Raw genomic sequence first — 18,924 nt, forward strand, 5'->3', positions numbered from 1 at the left:
TGAAAGTCAAACGAAAAAAATAAACTGCAGTTTTCACCATCACCTTGGGAATGTTACGTCTACCCAGTGGAGTGGTAGCTTCCTTTGCTGATTTCTAAATTTTTTAGATAATTGATTTAGTGGAATAAGTTTAAAAGGACAGTGAAATGTCCCTAACACCCCTATGATAGAATAAAGCATATTAAAATAATAAAGTACTAATGTTTAATGTACTTTAGTCTGCATTCTTCCAAAACGATAAATAAATCACCAGCCACAGAATTTGCAGCCGTGTGCATCTCCTGCGAGGCATTTATCTGGGAGGTGGGGAATAAGGCAAATGCATTTGGGGGGATTCTGATGACTGGGGTGCCCCTTTAAGTTAAAAGTAAGAACCTCCTTATGGATTTCATACTGCTTTGTAGATAAATAGACCGACTTGAATAGTATTTGTCCCCAGGCTGGAACTGGATTACAATGTCTCCTAAAAGGTTGTTAAGATTCAATGCCGGCACAGTTGCCGGAATAAAAAATGCTGTTCCCTACATTGGTGCTTAACGTCTGGGGATTTTAACACTATTGATGAATATATGTGGCAACCTCCCAGATTAGGCTACCTGGAGCTCTCCCTTCTCTGGGGGCGTGGCTATGTAGGAGGTGGAGCCTTGAGTAGGCATGCGTTTGGGTGTGTTGATCTATCATACCCTGACCTCCAATATAAGGCAACCTTATAACATCCCTGTCTTGGCTGTTGAAAGCTACACAAATGTAAACCACATAATATTAACCATTCATGTTCTATGTAGATATTGCACTTCAAATGCTCAATATTAGCTACCATAGTTACCAAATTTTAGTTAATTTTGCAATTCGTAAAAAGCCATGAAAACGAGGCTAAAATTTTCAGCTGAAATTTGTGGGTCAACGTTTTTTATTGGCGGATCAGCAAGAGGACGCAACCCGAAGTGCTGCTATATTGCCCTGCGTTCCACTTAGGGCAAAGGATGGTGCTTTCAGTAACATCCTCTCCCCCGATTGCAGGGATGGGAAGAGAACGTCACCATAACATATGGTTCTTGTCTGCCTTCTGGAGCAGTTATGCACAGATATGTGTCATTTTCAGATAATGTGTGACGTTTGGTTTATAAGTTGTGATTAAGAATCTTTAGCATGTGTATAGATAGGAGAAGAAAATATTGTTTTAATTGGATTTTTGTTACCAGGCTGCCAGTGTCTCTGATGTCCTACTGAATGCATTTTGTATGAAAGTCACGCGCTAGCTCTAAAGGAAAATACTTTTTAACTTCATTTAAACTAAATTGTGTAACTAGCTCTTAAGCCTCTGAAACTATGCAAAGTAAAAAGTATTTTACAATACATATCAAGCATTTTCTATAATTGCTTTCAAACTTTACTTTCTTTATGGTTGTGCTTTGTAGACAATTACTAGTTTATTAATTCAATTCATTAACCTACCTTTGCTTCAGAATAGATAATACATCTTTTATACATATACTCAGCTGCCTGCAATCTTTGATTATACACGGATTATTTAAATGTTGTGTTCTATACCTCCTACTATTTATGTAAGAGTTTAAAATAAAGCATTTTGGGTCAAATGCATTTTTTAAGTGGATTAAGTGTTCTCATTTTAAACCTACATGGTTTTAGAAGAATGTTAAGAAAACAGTCAAATATAAAAAATGCTGTAGATATTGCATCTGCTTAAGTGTGTGACACAGCTGTAAGCAGAAGAGCTAGGTCCAATCACAAATATTAGTTTTTGACTTCATTATTAGGTCATTGCATGGGCTGCACGCAGCTTTATCCAGAAAAGTAGGAAATCGAAGTACATGGTAGACTAATTTTATGTATCAAACGCAGTTCAGACTACGTTCTGGGAAAAAGTATTATAATTGTAACACTTAAGGGAAAAATGAATGGCTAATCATGTAACATGGTGTGTATGTATGTGTGCTTAGCAGTTGCTATGAGGCTTTTGTGTTTGCTTTTCGCCAAACATCACCACGTTGGTCTTCTCTGTCCAAAGGGGACAGTCGTGCGGTTTGTTCAGATGCAAATCTAAGTCGTGCTGCCACGTTCTGTTTAGAGAGAAGAGCCTTTCTTCTGGCAGCCCTTCCAAACAAACCATACCATCACTCTTTTTCTAATTTTACTGTCATGAACGTTAACATTTAACATGCTGACTGAGGCCCGTGGAGTCTTGCAATTTTGCAATTTCTCTGAGCATTGCACGGTCTGAGCTTGGGATGTCCGCTCCTGGGAAGATTGGCAACTGTCTTGAATGTTTCCCACTTTTGAATAATCTTTCTCACTGTAGAATGATGGACTTTCAGTTGTTTGGAAGTAGCCTTTTAACCCTTCCCAGATGGATGGACAGCAACAATTGCTTCTCTAAGATCGTTTCCTCCTTGACATTGTGTTAACACACCTGAATGTTCCAGACCAGCAAACTGCCAAAACCTTTATAGAGGTGGTCACATTTGCTGATGATCAGTTAATCAAGGGCATTTGATTAGCAGCACATGTCTGCTACTTAGCATTTAAGTTAGGGCCAGTAAGGATGTACTTAATTTTTCACGCATGACTTCTACATTTTGACTTTATTTTTGTTGAATAAATCATGACACGGTGTAATAGGTCATGTGCTGTATTTACCTAATTTTTGGACCTGCTAAGGAACAGATGATTGTTATTATGTCCTGATATATAAAACCATAGAATTCAGAGGGTGTACTTTCTTTTTCACGTGACTGTATGTTAAAACTGTCTTAACATTAATTACAGCAAGGACCCTATTTTGAATTAGGTCAGTGGTGCACAAATCTAGTCCTGGATGGTCAAAGTAAGTTTTGAATTTCCCATCTTGAGCTCGGGCTTCTCAAAATTCATTAAACTATTTTGAGGCATTGATGCAGATAATTCCTGGCCTGTTTGTGGCCCTCGTCTCTAATTTAGTTTATCCAATGTTTCTACAGTGCTAAACAAATCTGGTTTGCTATTCCATTACTCTGTAGACTAACCCATTGCTATCCTTTGAAGCACCAATATATGTAAATTGACTTACAAAATTGCATTTAAGTTATGGACTACGAATCTTAGTTGTTTGCTTCAAATTTCCCTGACTGTTTTTAGGAAGTCTCTGGTGAAAATCCCGGATCTTTGGTTTCGTCTGAAGAAAAGAAGGAGAAAGTACCAAGCCCCCATCTAAGCCATCTGGTCATTTTAACGGCAAGTGGAACACTGTATGGACTAGCTGAAAGGGTGGTAGCAACAGAATCTCTGTAAGTACCCTGTATGGGAACAGCAGATGATGCATGACTTTTCCGATGTAGTTTATTTTGCTGTATTCTTTCTCTGTTTCCCAGATTTTGATGTTTCTAGCTCTATAGTTATTTAATTGTACGCTTACATTTTAACTGTGCATTCATACTGCTTTTTCCAAGCCTTAATGTAAGAAGCAGTATTCAATTTTCAGTTTTCATGGTCATTAGAAAATCATTTAAAGCGTTTATGTAATTGATGTAATCATTGTACAAAGCTCAGCATAATCCAGTTCTGTTTGCAATTGCTTCCATTTTTACAGAATTATATTTGTATTTTTTTTTTTTATTACATACAAATATTGAAATCCACTTTTGGACTTGAATGCTTATTGTTATCAAATATTTGGCTATACATTTTCTTTTATTGGCACACAACAGTTCATCAAAAAGATGACTATTTACATAATTACAAACTACAGATAATTTTTATTTGAATTGCCAAAATGCATTATTTTATGTACAACTCTCTTCAAGCACTAAACAAACGTTTATTAATCCACCAAGGTACTGATGTTCTAACAAGCATAATTACAGTGGCTTTCAACATTCTGTTAGTTTCTGGGAATTTGCAAATTAACATTATAATTTGCTTTATACAGGTCAGGTTCTGTAATATGTGAAACGTGAACTGCTCTGAGAATGGTTTGTTTTAACTTTGGAAATGATCTGAAGACTATTCAGATGATGACACCCATCTTTATGTCAATGCTCTCTACCGTCAAAAAAGGTTAAACATGGAGCTCACAGCTACTTAACACTAGAATTAAGGAACACGTTATGAATTCATTGGGCATTTGGCTTATTTGCCTGCGTTGTTATAGTCTATCTAGCCAGACGCTGTTTGCTCACCAAGAGCAATGCCCAGAGAACAGAGGGCTGTAAAGCGAGGTTGGTTATTAGAATTGTTAAAATGCAACATCATGAGAAACAACTCTTCACATAGCTAGAGGGAATAAACAGCTAACTTTCCCTTTAAACATATTTCTCATGTGTTTGAAACAAAAACATAACCCTTACGAAAAAATTACTGCAGTTTCTCTGAAGTAATACTGCAGTTTTTTGGACATGAAAAAACTGCAATACTGCACTTTTACTGCAGTATTACTGCACATTTACTGCAGTTTTACTGCATTTGTACTTCACTGTACTGCAGTTTTACTGCAGTTATTTTTGTACAGAAGTACAAATGCAATAAAGCTACAGTACATTGAATTACAACTGTAGGTTTGCAATATAAAAAAAAGTGCAGTAAAACTGCAGTACAGTGAAGTACAAATGCAGTAAAAGTGCAGTATTGCAGTTTTTTCATGTCCAAAAAACTGCAGTATTACTTCAGAAAAACTGCAGTAATTTTTTGTAAGAGAACACATAGGCCTTAATAAGTGAATACATATTTTTTATTTAGTTATTTTTATCAAACATTATCATGCTGGTATTATGTCTGCCAGTCCATATAGGGAAGTTTGGAAATGTAAGATTTATTTTTGTGTTATTTTTTTGGTTTGAACCAACAGTGCTTCCCAGTCGAATGTTCTTATTAAGGAGGCATTTCAATTGCTAGAGTAAATTATGTATGAAGAAGGGTAATAGATTCAATTTGGCTGGGTATCCAGACGTACTATGTAATACAGTTTTTCTTTGAGATTTCATATGGAGTGGCTTGGCGTGGAAGGGCCAATCTGTAGTAGCAAGACCACGTTATTATGTCCTGTAAAAAGCCCCTGCTTCTATATGAAGTATATTTTATTATCTGAGTGTACTTGGTGTCTGTGTAGGTCTGAAAAATATGCCCGTCATTTACTGTTTGGATGGTTCTCAGTATTTTATGCGATTGTTTCCTAAATAGTCTTTCCACTTTGTGGCCTTGTGGCTTATAGTGATTGGAGTCTTCTAATAACCTTCTGTAAGACATCTAACACACAAACTACTTGAAGTACTGCGCTGAATATCTCTAGCTGCTCCTTACTGATTTAGTAACTGGCTTTTCAAAGTGATCGAAGTAATAAAGGGTCTGTGTACGCCTATGAAGATATTCGATTAAAAATCAGCCGTTTCCAGCTACAATAGTCATTTACAACATTAACGCCGGCAATGCTGTACTTGTGATCCATTTCAAATGATTTTAAGGAAAAAGTAGCTTTTCTTTCAAAACAAGGACATTTCTAACTGACCCCAAACTTTTGAACCTTAGTATACTTGATTTACTTCCACCAAAATAGACATACACAAACATAAATAAGCATTCAGCAGGATTGCTACTTTGACTCCATTAGGGTTTTTGTAGGGCTCGGATTAATTATATCCTGATATATAAGACCTGTTAATAGTTCATTTTAATCAACTTACAATTCAACTTGTAATGTCGGTAACACCGGTGGCTCTTATCTACCTAACAAACCTTCATGACACTTATATTGACTAGAAGCGTTTAAAATAGACTTTGGAAGGTGCTAGGCCTGTGATAGTAAATCCGGTATTACCCAATGGACACATTACCAAATGATTTGAAATGAACCAGTGGGAATGAGTCTTCACAGGCTTTGCCAAGCGTGTTGCACTTTATCAAAAGCTACAGGTATCTGATCTCCTTATAATGAATAACATATTATTTGTAGCGTTTTAAAATGCAATGTGAGGTTGCGGTTTAAAGTTGCCTATAAAGCAATTAAAGCCAATGACAGATCTTTTTTGTCTATTTATTTGTCTCTTTCCTCCCCATCAGACACCTCTTTTAATTTGCATTTGCGCCACAGTGCCAGTAAATTGTGTTCCGTATAGGAATTAAATTGGTTTGTTTGATGCCTTCCCAATAGCGCCAGTCATTTTTAACAATGTCATATTGTCTTCCAGGGTTTTCTTGGCTGAGCAGTTTGAGTTTCTCCAGACACATCTTGATTCTGTGATGCCGGCCGCTAAAAAGCCTTTTCTCCAGCAGTTCTATTCACAGGTCAGTGCTTTGCTTAAAACAATTGGCAACCCCGCTGCACGTTCTCATCAAGAACATAGCAAAAAATCAGACACAGAAAACATCAAAGTAATGTTTAAAGCACATTTATAAATAATTTACTGCACCGTTCTCATGTTTACCAGCATTTGCAACAAAAAAAGTTCAAATCAGATCCAAAATGTTACAAAAAAAAAAGTACAATGTAAGACTGCTTTGGTGCTAGAAAAAGACAATTATTAACTCCGCTATCAATATGGCATTAAAGCGTCAGGAAATGTGTTCCTCCTTCGGACATCGATGAGACAACCTCTGATGCCACCCGTTAAGTGAAATGAGCGTTGTCATTAAGCACTGGCAGTACTAAAGCTGTTGCCCCTCACCTGGTAGGCAGCTCTGCCAGCTCTACTGTCCATGGGTGCCCACAGAGACTTCGGTGCGCATGCTGAACCCTTTCTGCTATGTTTCAGAGGAAAGACCCTTTGTTTTTCTATGGTCACCTTGGGAAGTTGGAGTGTTTTGGGGCATGGTGGACAGAGATAATTTCTCATTGAAGATACCTTACAGAGAGCAAAAAATACCTTCCAGCTAGCTGGTCCTTTCTTTCAGCCATGAAACGGGGAGCTCCATCCCAGCCCTTTGTGCCCACATGGACAGCCCAAGCTTATTTCAAATTGTGGAGCTGTAGGAGACACGGGTGACTGCAGGGAGGTTTATTGGCAGCTCCATTTTAGGCCACGGTGGCAATACATAGCAGATCACCATGTTCTGTACAGATGTAGAGTGTTTTTTCCTCCTAGGGATGCAATATCTAATTCAGACATTTTTTGAGTGCAGCATTATCTCCATACACAGCCAGGAACATGTGTGTAGTAATAAATAAAAATCACTTACAGTCTATAAGTTTGATAGCCATAGTCTTGGTAATGTCTGCCACTTTGCTTAATGGAACACAGGTTAATGACTTGCCACATAAAAAAAGCCTTATGATACTTATGAAACTTTGTTCCAGCTTAACATGGTCGTTGGTAAGTATAATAGTGGATACCTAAAGTATGTAATTAGTGTGTGATTGATCATATTGTAAGCCGTCTAATTATTGTGTACTAATACAGACATCTGTCTTGATTTCATTACTGTTGTGATCATTTCTGTAGATTTATAAATGAATATGGAATATGATAAATAGTGTATCTGCAGCCAGGAGTATATCGGAGAGATAGCTAGAGTTTAGAGATATAGGGCAAGGCCGTTAAGTTACCCAGTAGTTAATTTCAGCCTTTAGAATGTGAGAATAGGTTTATAAAACAATTCTATACAGTCTAATGGAACTTAGATCTACAATTCTTATTGTATGATATTAATAAATTCTTCTTTTTTTCTAGCAGTAAAAGTTACAAATGAAGCCCAAATATGTTGGGGGGGGGGTGCTGTAGCTAGACGGCCAAAGCTACATATAATTTAGTGGAGATCTCAAACGCTGCACAGGGACACGTGCTTACAAATGTTAAGGAACCTTTTCTATTCTGTCATGTACAAGTGTTCAAAATCTAATATACTCACTGGTGACTAAAATCAAATATACATTAGATTGTCATTCAAAAAACCTGATCATTCTTTCTATACTGTGTTCTTTGAATGCAAATTGCTTCATGAGGACCACCATAGGTTACCTGCACCTTTTTTATGGAAACACAGTGAGAGTTTTGTTTCGTATACTGTTGGTTTACAGGTCAGAAACCATTACAGATATCAGTATTTCACTGACCTCATTGAAGGTTTCTGGAATATACTATATGTCTCATTGATTTATTCTAGCATTTGCTGGTTGCTGTTGGTTTCAATTTCTACTAATTTCCAATTTTTGTTTTTTTGCTTTAGACCGTCTCCACAGCCAGTGAACTTCGTAAGCCAATTTACTGGATCGTAGCTGCCAAGGCCATTGATTATGAGCAGTTGTTGCTTCTTATGGCGAATGTGAAATGGGATGTGAAAGAAATTATGTCCCAACATAATTTATATGTTGATGCTCTTTTGAAGGTATTGCTTTCCTATTCTAATACGAAAACCAGAGTAACAAAACCCACTTTTTTTTTTAAAATCCGCTTTTCATACTATCATGTTTATTGTAACTTGAGCATCCACTGGAAACCATAGTGGATCGTTAATCTGTAAATAAAATAATTATAAAACGGTTAGGTGCAGATATACAGCGTCATGCCTTTAACATAAGAGATGATCATAAGTATCAGATAAACCAGTACGTTAACTGCTTGTGTAAAGGTGCTTTTTCACTTTTGGCTAATCACATAATGTTTTTCCCATAGAGACCTGTACAAGGCTTTTGTATTATGTGGAGTATGTTTGTGTAGGGACCACATCTCCCACAGCTTATTATTTATACTTAGGATTAATAGACACATAGTCCAGTCCAGTATTATTGTGTTTTTTCCTGCTTGCCCATTTGTCTGCCCGTGGCAGATTCATCTATCTGTAACCTTGGTAGAAAAGTATCCGACCCCCACCTATAACTTCATACCAACAGTCCATAACGGGTTATAATCTGCTGTTTCTGAACAGTGTCGTTTTTGTACCACAGGCACATTGTCGTTGTTAAATCCCTATAATTGTGACCTCTATTTTGTGATAGGAATTTGAACAGTTTAATAGGAAGCTGTCTGAACTGTCAAAGCATGTACGGATTCCTTTGCCTGTTTCAAATATCCTTTGGGAGCACTGCATCCGGCTGGCTAATAGAACTCTTGTAGAGGGGTAAGCAAATGTCTCTGTTTTACCTTGGCCTATTCATTTTGGATAAATATAGCATTTTTCTTAATCGATTCCATGTTGTCAAGCTCTCTCTGGACCATGTATTGTGCCAACAGGTATGTCTGCTCGACCAAATCAATTCAATCCTCTGCATACAGCAGAGATGTTCTACATTCCTTTCCATTTCTGGTAAAAAAGACGTTTTATAGTGATCCAAAATTTATACAGATTGGATTAAATGCTACTGATTTTTAGCTTTTAATACTATCAGGGGTTTCCACTAATATATTTTCACATATACCCCCTAATAAAAGAGAGCTCCTACAAAACGTTGGCTAGGTTGTCCTTAGATCACTGGCGTAACTACAGCAGCTGTGAAGGGGTCTGTGCCTCTAGGGGTCCTGATGCGACTTCTGTGACCCCTTGTTCCTATCTCCTCATACCGAATCAAAACTGTTTAGAAAGAGCCCTTCTGACCTGGATCGCACCAATCCTGGTCGAAAGGGCCCTTTCTGAACTATTTTGGACAGGCTCAGGAGACATGCGCGTATCGGGGTCCCGTGACCCTGTGGTGAAACCGAGGCTGTCCGCACAATGTGTAAGCAGCCGGAGAGGTAAGCGGGGGCAGGCGGGATATATGTGTGTGTGTGTGTGTATAGATGTTTGCATGGAACTGTGCTTGTGTGTGCGTGAGCAGGTATGTGTAGTTGTTTGTGAGCATATATGTGTAAGCGGGGTGAGATGGAGTGTGTGTTAGTGAGTATGCGTGTGTAAGTGTGTTTACATATGTTGTATGTTGGAAGGGGGAGCAAAGGTCAAAGAAGGCACAGACAAGTTGTTAGAGGGCAATGATGACACAGACTAGCTGTTGAAGTTGGGGGCCCTGTGGTTTCTAGTTACGCCCCTGCCGTAGGTCTACATAGAGCTAGAAAAATATATATTTTTTGTTATAAAAGCTGTGGTCACCCTGGCACCCACTTTCATATATGGTGGCTTTGCCAAACCATAGACAACCTTTTGTCTTAAGAATAACATCAATGTACATGACATCATTCTGCTACCCAAGCCATGCCTGGCACCCCTAAACAGACCACTTGGCCACCTTGTAGCAAGATTTCAGCTCTTCTGCAGGACTCCAGCAGCTTCTCCAACAGTCCGGGCCTTTAACACAATCACAATGATACCATAAATGCAAACGGATACAGGACGGAAATAGCAACCATTAGTAACTAAGTCAGCCTCACCATCCCAGCTAGGGAGTTACCTTTCTTTATTGTGTTCTGTTTGCTTCCAACATCCATTCCAATTCTATAACCGCGTATACAGCTTTAATATGTTATGGAAAATTCAATAACTCGATCCAATAACTATTAATTTGAAACATTATGCAGTTGTTTTATATCCTGTTTCTGCACACAAAAGCTTAATAGGATTTCCTTAAGTGGCTTTGTGTCCCCACATATGTTCTTGAGTCCGACATATGTGGTCGATGACTGCAAATACAATTCTTTTGTATTAAAGAGGCAAACGGCAATTTCGCCCTATGCCCACTAATTGAATAAAGACAAACAATAAGTGCAATCAATTCTAGAAAGCATGTTAGGGAGACATTGTTTTGTGGATGAGCCCTGGCAATAAGTCTTTGGAAACAAAAAATTACTAGTTTTAAAGCTTGTCTTGAAATTAACCGTTCTATAATTTAACTTGTGAGATACTTGCTCTTTGAAAATCTAATTGAGAAAGTAAAGGTGGGAAGGCAAGGGTTAGAAAGGTTTTATCGTAATGTCTAATAACATCATCTTACAAGCTTTTATCTATTACTGAAATGGTGAAGTAACTTTTGTAACCACCGCCAGTTCTGTATTTCACCGTATGCTCATAGAATGCTCAGACAAATATTAAATGGGCTTAAATGTTTGAGGCCACCCATTCTATAATTTCTATAGATATGGCCCATTTACTTATTATTGCCCAATGTGACATACTCTATTATTGAACTTTCCAAATGTGTATGAAAAGGATATTTTGAGTAAGAACCACAGACTATGTATGTACTATGCTTGCCGTGCCGTAAATGTTATGATTATGTGTCCTCGCTTTCTCAGGATACTCTTTTTTTGGGTTAGATTAGATTTAAGCATAGAACACCATCAGACTCCGTGTGAAGAAGTCAATGATGTAGCGATCTCAAAGAAGTGGAAAACAGAGGTAGGGAATTCAAGTGGACAGGTAGAAGGCAGGTAAAACCCTTGATAAGTGGGGAAAAGTGTTAAACGTTGAGGAGAGAATCAAATTATGAGCATATCGAGGACTGTGGTTAGGAGAGCATTTGAAGAGAAGAGCAGTGGGGAGCGCAGTGTTAAGTGCTCTGTAGGTAGATGTCGAGTCAAAACTAAATTCTGGCATGTGTGTGTATGTATATGTGTGTGTATGTATACGTGTGTGTATGTATATACCGTATTGGCTCGGATATAGGCCGCCCCCGTATATAGGCCGCACCCTAAAAGTTTGGTGCTTTTTTAAAGAAAAAGTTTTTTTTCTTTAAAAAAGCACCAAAAAAAACATACTGCCACTCTGTCCCCCCCCCCGAGATATGCTGCCACTGTCCTCCCTCCCCGCGATACGCTGCCGCTGTCCTCCCTCCCCGAGATACGCTGCCGCTGTCCTCCCTCCACGCGATCCGCTGCCGCTGTCCTCCCTCCCCGCGATCCGCTGCCGCTGTCCTCCCTCCCCGCGATCCGCTGCCGCTGTCCTCCCTCCCCGCGATCCGCTGCCGCTGTCCTCCCTCCCCGCGATCCGCTGCCGCTGTCCTCCCTCCCCGCGATACGCTGCCGCTGTCCTCCCTCCCCGCGATACGCTGCCGCTGTCCTCCCTCCCCGCGATACGCTGCCGCTGTCCTCCTCTGCCCCCCCCTCCTCGACTTACCGGAGCAGACTCCCGGGTGTCTTGCGGGGCCGGCGAGGGACATCTACGCAATACGCGTATGCAACTTCCGGTACCGGTACCGGAAGTTGCATGCGCGTATTGCGTAGATGTCTCCCGCCGGCCCCGCAAGACACCCGGGAGTCTGCTCCGGTAAGTTGGGGGTGGGCAGAGGTAAAACGCTTAGATAACCTCCTGTGCCGGCACCCCCCCCCCCGTGGGAAGTGCTGGCAGGGGAGGCTGTCTGAGCGTATCGGGGAGAAGGATGCAGGTCCCCTGCACCGCTGCGGGGGATCTGTATCTTAACCCCGCTGCTTGCCCGGCGCCCGGGACTGCATGTCCCGGGCGTCGGGCGCTAGACCCCGAATATAGGCCGCACCCCCACTTCAAAAACTTAAAGTGGGGGAAAAAAGTGCGGCCTATATTCGAGCCAATACGGTATATCGTATAGTATAGGATAATATATTGATGGACAATAATGTGGCCTGAAACGTTGATTCGATTTTTCTGATCATCTTGCTTGTTTGTTGAACAAAGTATATTATGTAAAGTGCATTATTTATTTTAAATCCTTTTTCTTTCTCTAACTATTTCAATTTCAACCTAAATTGCCTTCACAGTTTGGATAATTTTCCGTTGTTGCCATGTAAACCTAGCTAGGTGTTTAATTGTGACGTGCCAATGGAAAAACATTTGATTCTATTTTTTTGTGTTATCATTTAATAAAAAAATGATTTTTTTTAAATCAACATTCATACACAATTATAAATGTGGCATTTTAAATATAAAACACACAGACTTCCTGCTAGCAAGAGATAACATTAATGCCCAGTTGAAATGTCTATCCATTAGATATGTTTCATTAAGACTAAAGGTTCCTGGCCAAAAGCTTAATACTCTGTGAATATTTTACTAATTATATGCATTACACATTATTTTTTGTTAATGTTTTTTGCCATTATCTATAGTTATGCGAATGTGAAGAAGTGCAGCAATGAAGGGCGAGCTCTCATGCAGCTCGATTTCCAGCAGTTCCTGATGAAGCTGGAGAAGCTCACTGACATTAGGCCCATTCCTGACAAAGAATACGTGGAGACCTACATTAAGGCCTATTACTTAACTGAAAATGATATGGAACGCTGGATAAAAGAGCACAGGGTAAGTTTTTTTTTTTTCTCCAGCTCTTGTGTTATTCAGTGGTCTGTATTCACTGGTTTCAGGTACGGAGTAGGCTGCCTAGTTGGTTGCGGTTCTGCCATCTTAAAGACTTTAGAAACCTTCCTAGGTCTTCAGCCTAATTCTTAAGGAACTGGTTCTGGTTCCAACTTTCAGAGCTACTGGGTAAAGGCTAATGATTTCATTGTAATAATAATTGTCCATGTGGATAAATGTAGGGTTCTATCAGTGAATCGCCATAATTCAAGCCATCTTGTGATTCCAGGATGACAGGAACAGGCAGGGCCGGCCCTATAATGGGGCAGACTGGGGCAATTGCCCCAGGCGGCACTTTAGAAGGGGCGGCACTTTGCCGCCCCAAGCGCTTTTTTGAAGCGGAGGAGAGAGAGAGGGGCACCGAGTGGTTTTCGCTTACCCGCTCGGCGCCTCTCTCTCCTCTACGGTCCCGGTGCCGGCTTGTAATGCAGAGCGCCGGAAGTGACGTCAATTTCCGGCGCTCAGCATTACAAGCCGGCACCGTGGCAGAGCAGGGAGACTCGCCGCAGGACTGTTTAAAGGTAAGTACCGGGGGGGGGGGAATCGTAGATTATGGCGTCGGCGAAGTTTAAAATGCCCCCCCCCGACGTCGGCGGGGGGGGGGCGTCGTTTTAAACTTCGCCCCAGGCGGCGTTAAGTCTTCGGCCGGCCCTGGGAACAGGCATACTTGGTTCCATTGTTCGTACATACAGTACATTGTTATAATGGCTAACTACACAAAATGTCCATAGCGTTAGATCTGCTTAACTGATTTTATTGTACTTTAAATGAGAGCCATATTTGTTTACATCCTTAAGCCTCTTGCAATATACTGTCAATGATGAGACATCTACATTAATAAACAGAGCGTACAATTTGCCATCTTTCTATATATTTACCTAAAAATGAAACGATGCATTAGTGTTAATATGTTTTAAATGTATCGGCACGTTCAAGATGTTTTAGGAACAGATTAGAGCAAACATTACATGCTCTTTTCATGCTCGGGATGAGCTCCAGGGGTTTGTTTACGGCCGTGGGTTGCTGAATCTGTAAGCCAGTATTTTCATCTCCGTTCAGGAAGACCACCCAGACAGCATGCTGAAGGGGGGTACAAATATTTATTAGCGTGCCCCTGACTTTCTTATATTAACAGTACCATTTGTTCTGTATTTTAAATACAGCTGCTTATTTTATAATTGTTGAAAAGACAGAAGAGAAGAGGTGGGGATTGTGTTTGCATTACATGTCTTCCAGGTCAGCTATAGGATATATTGAAAATATCTTGCTGAATAATGTTTTTTTATGATCTATGGGGGTTCTTACAGTTTTAAATAGGATTTGTTTTCTGTTATTCTCCTTCTCCCACTTTTTAGGGGATTTAGTAGCTGTCTATTTGAACGGCTGCCTTTGCTACTCCCATTTCATTCATTTTATTTTTTCTGGCCTGGAACACTTATTTTGACTTTTTATCATTGTAGTCTATATAGGCATTTTGGCATTTTTATTTTCATACAACCCAATCTAGGTCAGTGCTAAAAAAAACAACAAAACAGACATTTGAAGTTCCTGCTTCAAACTCAACTTGCAGAAAACCGTAATATTTAAATGAATCTTGTAACTTCTTGCCAAAGTAACAAATTATATGGAATAAAATGTCATATTTTCATAGGAGGCAATCATTTCTAATATCTACTCTAGTGAGCAACATTAACATGCAGTGAATGCCTTCTAAAACCAAATGTGCTCCGTGGAAAACCTCGGTCATAATGAATGTATTTATTGTCTGTTTTTCTTTAATCAGGAGTACTCGACGAAGCAACTGACAAATTTAGTGAATGTTTGCTTGGGGTCCCATATAAATAAGAAGGCGAGACAGAAGCTTCTGGCGGCTATTGATGACATTGATCGTCCTAAAAGATAATCAAGACACCTTTTCATCTCTGTTACATGAAGTCAACGGTAGAGCAGCATTAACATCAGTAGTAAAGCGCATGCAAGTCCCTTTCAAAGGAGTTAGGCTCTACTTTCATTTGAACTACTTTTTAATACGGATGTATGTATGTTGTCCTCTTTTTTTCCATCTAGCCGTTAGACCTATCTCTTCGGATGTTTAAAGAGTTAATGCTCAAAAAATATTATCCGTCAGATCAGGCTCTTCTAGAAAAATTGCAAACCAAGAGAGAGAGATAACTATATAGTAAACTCCTAGGAATTTCCCGAGACTCTTAGTTGGAGTCTCTAAATACACTGGCTGCTAGGGGAAGCTTTTGTCCTGTCCTATTCTATTCCGTATAAAAGCTGCCCGTGATAGCAAAATGTACTCTCCCCTCCTGGTTATATACTTTTTAAAACGATTATTAAAGATCTCATACTGCTAGGAAAAATAAATTATTCTATATTGGAGTGTCCATTCAGTTTAACGTATTATATGTGAGTACTATATGTGTATTATATGTGTATTGCGGTGATTTATTGCTTGTAAATAAGCCAATCTCTGAAAGTGTAGAAATCTGAACCCCGTCCATAACATTCACTTCGAACTCCATTCCATTTGCAGCCTTGTCATGGCTTGCACCTTCTCCGTATTGTATACAAAAGAACAATAAAAGTGTACTTGACAGTCATTCATATGATTAAAAGGAATCCATCGCAAGGACACTGCTTTGTTGCCATAGTAATATATCGTGTGATTTATTCAGTGATACCGCCAGGTGTATTCTTTCTGAATGCGTCTCTGATGTGGTATCTGCACAGTAACGGACTCATCTAAGCTTTAGTAGAAGAAGCAAGAAAATGACCCACAACAATTATTGCTGGCAGATGCAGAATACATCATTTCTCTGCTTTATTGTTCGGCAGTTGTTAGTATCTGGCTGCTATTGTGGGTAATTTTTCCCTTCTTCTATTATTGAATCACGGTATGCTGTGTACCCGGGTCCAGACCCATGCCGAGCGTAGCCGTAGTTTATGCTCTAGTGGTCTTTTGTGGTTACTGCATTGAGCTCTGCGAATTGTTCATTCTTTTGTACATGGTTTCTCTGAGCTTTACACAAACAATATTTTCAGAACAAAATGAACTGGAACTCGGCTATTAAATTTCTAAGGCACAATAACACTTAAAAAAAAAAATTCCATATACACGTAAGTATTTTCTCCCGATCAGTTTCCATTTAAAATCAATATTAAATATGAATTGAAAATGTAGCCCAGATTAAGTTATCTACAATGCATTCGTGTGTACCGATCGACTATAGTCCTGTTGGCTACGCCAATATAATTAGTATTTTAAAGTGAAATATGAGAAAATCGGCATTTGAAGTTACCAGATTTTTACCAAAATTGATGCACAAATTAAGCCATTATGATATTTTCTCTTTAAAGAAAATTCTGAAGATCAATAAAATGTTATGCTTTCAGTGAGATTAGTAAATAGTATAGCTTCTGTAGGTTGTATTTCTTTTTGGGATCGCTATACTGTGTGACTCACATGCCTTGGCGTCAGACAACACTTCACTGCTGTAAAATTGGTATTGCTTTCCTGTATTAAAAAAATAAAACAAAAAATCTGTATATTTTGGAAAACATAATTCGAAGAGTTATTTAATAGGATTTTCCCAATGAAAAATCAAAATCTGTTTAATTGTTTTAGGGATCAGGCATCCTTATAACATGTTTTGTGGTTTGTTAGTTTTTCGTTTTGTTTTTTTACCTATGCGTCTGAGATTTTGTTTTTAGTATCATCTTGCATTTAACTGCACATGCGTATACTAGGTTTGTGCCACAATGATTTTAAACTAAATTGAGCTGTCAAATCTAAAGTAAAAATGTAAATATAAAACATGACTGTGGAATAAAACACTAATGAACTGAATGTTGGAAACAGTCTTTTTGCATTTCAGATTCTCTGGGGGATATCTGCTAAGGTGTAAGAAGTAGGTGTTTAACTTCAGAGAGAGTATTCTCTCCAGTCAATGTATCATCCTGTAAAGTCTGTGAAACAAAATGGCATATGACATGCAATACACTTACATACATAATATATATAGCATCTCGCATTAATAAGGACAATAATTAAAGAAGGGGTGCTTGCCAAAGTTATGCTCCGGGTTAGCAAAATGTTAACCACTTCAAGCTCCAGAAACCATGAAAAATAAATTTAGTGAACTGGCTTTTGAGTTCCTTAACTTTAAGGGGTTCCATGTTGGACATCTATAAATCTCCCAGCCTTATGTTGCCCACTTCTCCTGTAAAATATATAAGTGTGTTACCATGGTAATTGGAAATATAGCAGTTCTAAAAGCACTCTAAGAAGTCTAAATATGGCAGACAGAGATATAAGTGTTTCTGTGTTATTATTATGGCTTCTTATTCTGCAAAAGGGCAGCCGCAGCACACTTCACATGGACAGTCCCTCACCTGTTCCTCCAGGGAGTAAGAGGGTGTGCGCAGAGGAAGCGCTCCGGAAGGCCCAGTAACCGGAGCTGATACCGGGGAAAAGCAGATGAAGAGAGCAGAGTGTTTGAGTAAGAGTGAATGTGAGAATATGAATAAGAAAGTAAGTGTGAGTGACAGTATGTGAGAGAGCGTGAGTGTACTTTGTGATTATTTACTCTAATAAATATTAACAGTCCTATATGTAGTTTATAAATAATATTCCTTACGCATATTTCTTAATATTTATATTATTTTTGCGGCAATGTGCATGTCTTGCGGCTAATATCTGAAGTCTATCGTATGTGGCTCTTATGTTAAGCAAGTTTGCCTGCCCTTGCTCTAGATATACCTGTAAGTTGACGACCGCTCTGATGCGCAAACAGGCCCAGCAGCCCTTGTTAAACAACCCCCCCTCCCCAAAGGGCCCTTTGATTTGGGCACCTAGTAAGGACATTTAGATCCATTACAAAATGCACATTTTGTGTGCATTTTGACTGACATTTGAATGGTGTTGTTTACAGATGTCTCGGATTTACCATATTCTCTTCCCTAGGAAAAATGTAACATTAGATAAGCAGGGTTCAATGATAGGAAAATACATTATATTATTATACATTCTAATATATATTTTAAAATCTGCTTGGTTTATTTTTTATCAGGGAGGGGCACAAGTCTAAGACAAGTTATATTACCTACCTACCTTTTCTCTGTTCCAAAGTTAAAGCAGGATTTCTCCTTTGTGTTCTTTCACTTGCTTTGTATGGGGACATGAATATCATAGACGTGAAGGCAACCGAGCTGTTTGCAGCATGGGTCACGAACTTACATTTCAGAATTTGGAGAGCGACGGTTTGCGCTCTGAAAGTGATGATCTGCCAAACCTCAACAAGAACACTTCTAGAGACGGTTAGACCAAAGGGTAAATCACACTGGATATGCACAACGAGAAGACATTTCTCTAGCACCGTGACCTTTTAAACAATTGCTTACATCTGAAGTGAGTTTTTTAGAAGAAAAATGCATATATATATTACTTACAGTACATTTTGTAGATAGCTGCTTTGTACAAGTTATTATAATTTTGGCATTTATAGAGAAATTTTCAAATCCGAGATAAAAACCATGAATTGAACCTGGCTCTTGCAATCAGTTATTACTTGATTTATTGTACTTTTTGTCCTCGATTTCTAAGTTACTCAAGTTTATATGATCTGACTCCAGCATAACGTCTGTCTATACCAGTGATGGGCAACCTTTTTGGCGTGGTGTGTCAAAAATCGGCAAAAAATCGAGCATAACTCGCGTGGTGTGTCACTTCGACAAAAAAACATAATT

At 39.0% G+C, this 18,924-nt stretch overlaps 1 protein-coding gene across 1 annotated transcript in view; it reads left to right on the forward strand.

Moving 5' to 3' along the window:
* Positions 1 to 15,267, forward strand: part of VPS50 (VPS50 subunit of EARP/GARPII complex) — a 72,882-nt gene extending 57,615 nt beyond the window's left edge. The window contains exons 23-28 of the mRNA XM_053466424.1: positions 3,136 to 3,284; positions 6,177 to 6,273; positions 8,152 to 8,310; positions 8,921 to 9,042; positions 12,930 to 13,119; positions 14,957 to 15,267. Of these exons, the coding sequence (XP_053322399.1) occupies positions 3,136 to 3,284; positions 6,177 to 6,273; positions 8,152 to 8,310; positions 8,921 to 9,042; positions 12,930 to 13,119; positions 14,957 to 15,076 (837 nt within the window). The 3' untranslated portion in view covers positions 15,077 to 15,267. The remainder of the gene's footprint in view (positions 1 to 3,135; positions 3,285 to 6,176; positions 6,274 to 8,151; positions 8,311 to 8,920; positions 9,043 to 12,929; positions 13,120 to 14,956) is intronic.
* Positions 15,268 to 18,924: the final 3,657 nt, after the last annotated feature.

Source organism: Spea bombifrons, chromosome 5 (genome assembly GCF_027358695.1).
Source record: "Spea bombifrons isolate aSpeBom1 chromosome 5, aSpeBom1.2.pri, whole genome shotgun sequence".
Taxonomy (NCBI): domain Eukaryota; kingdom Metazoa; phylum Chordata; class Amphibia; order Anura; family Pelobatidae; genus Spea; species Spea bombifrons.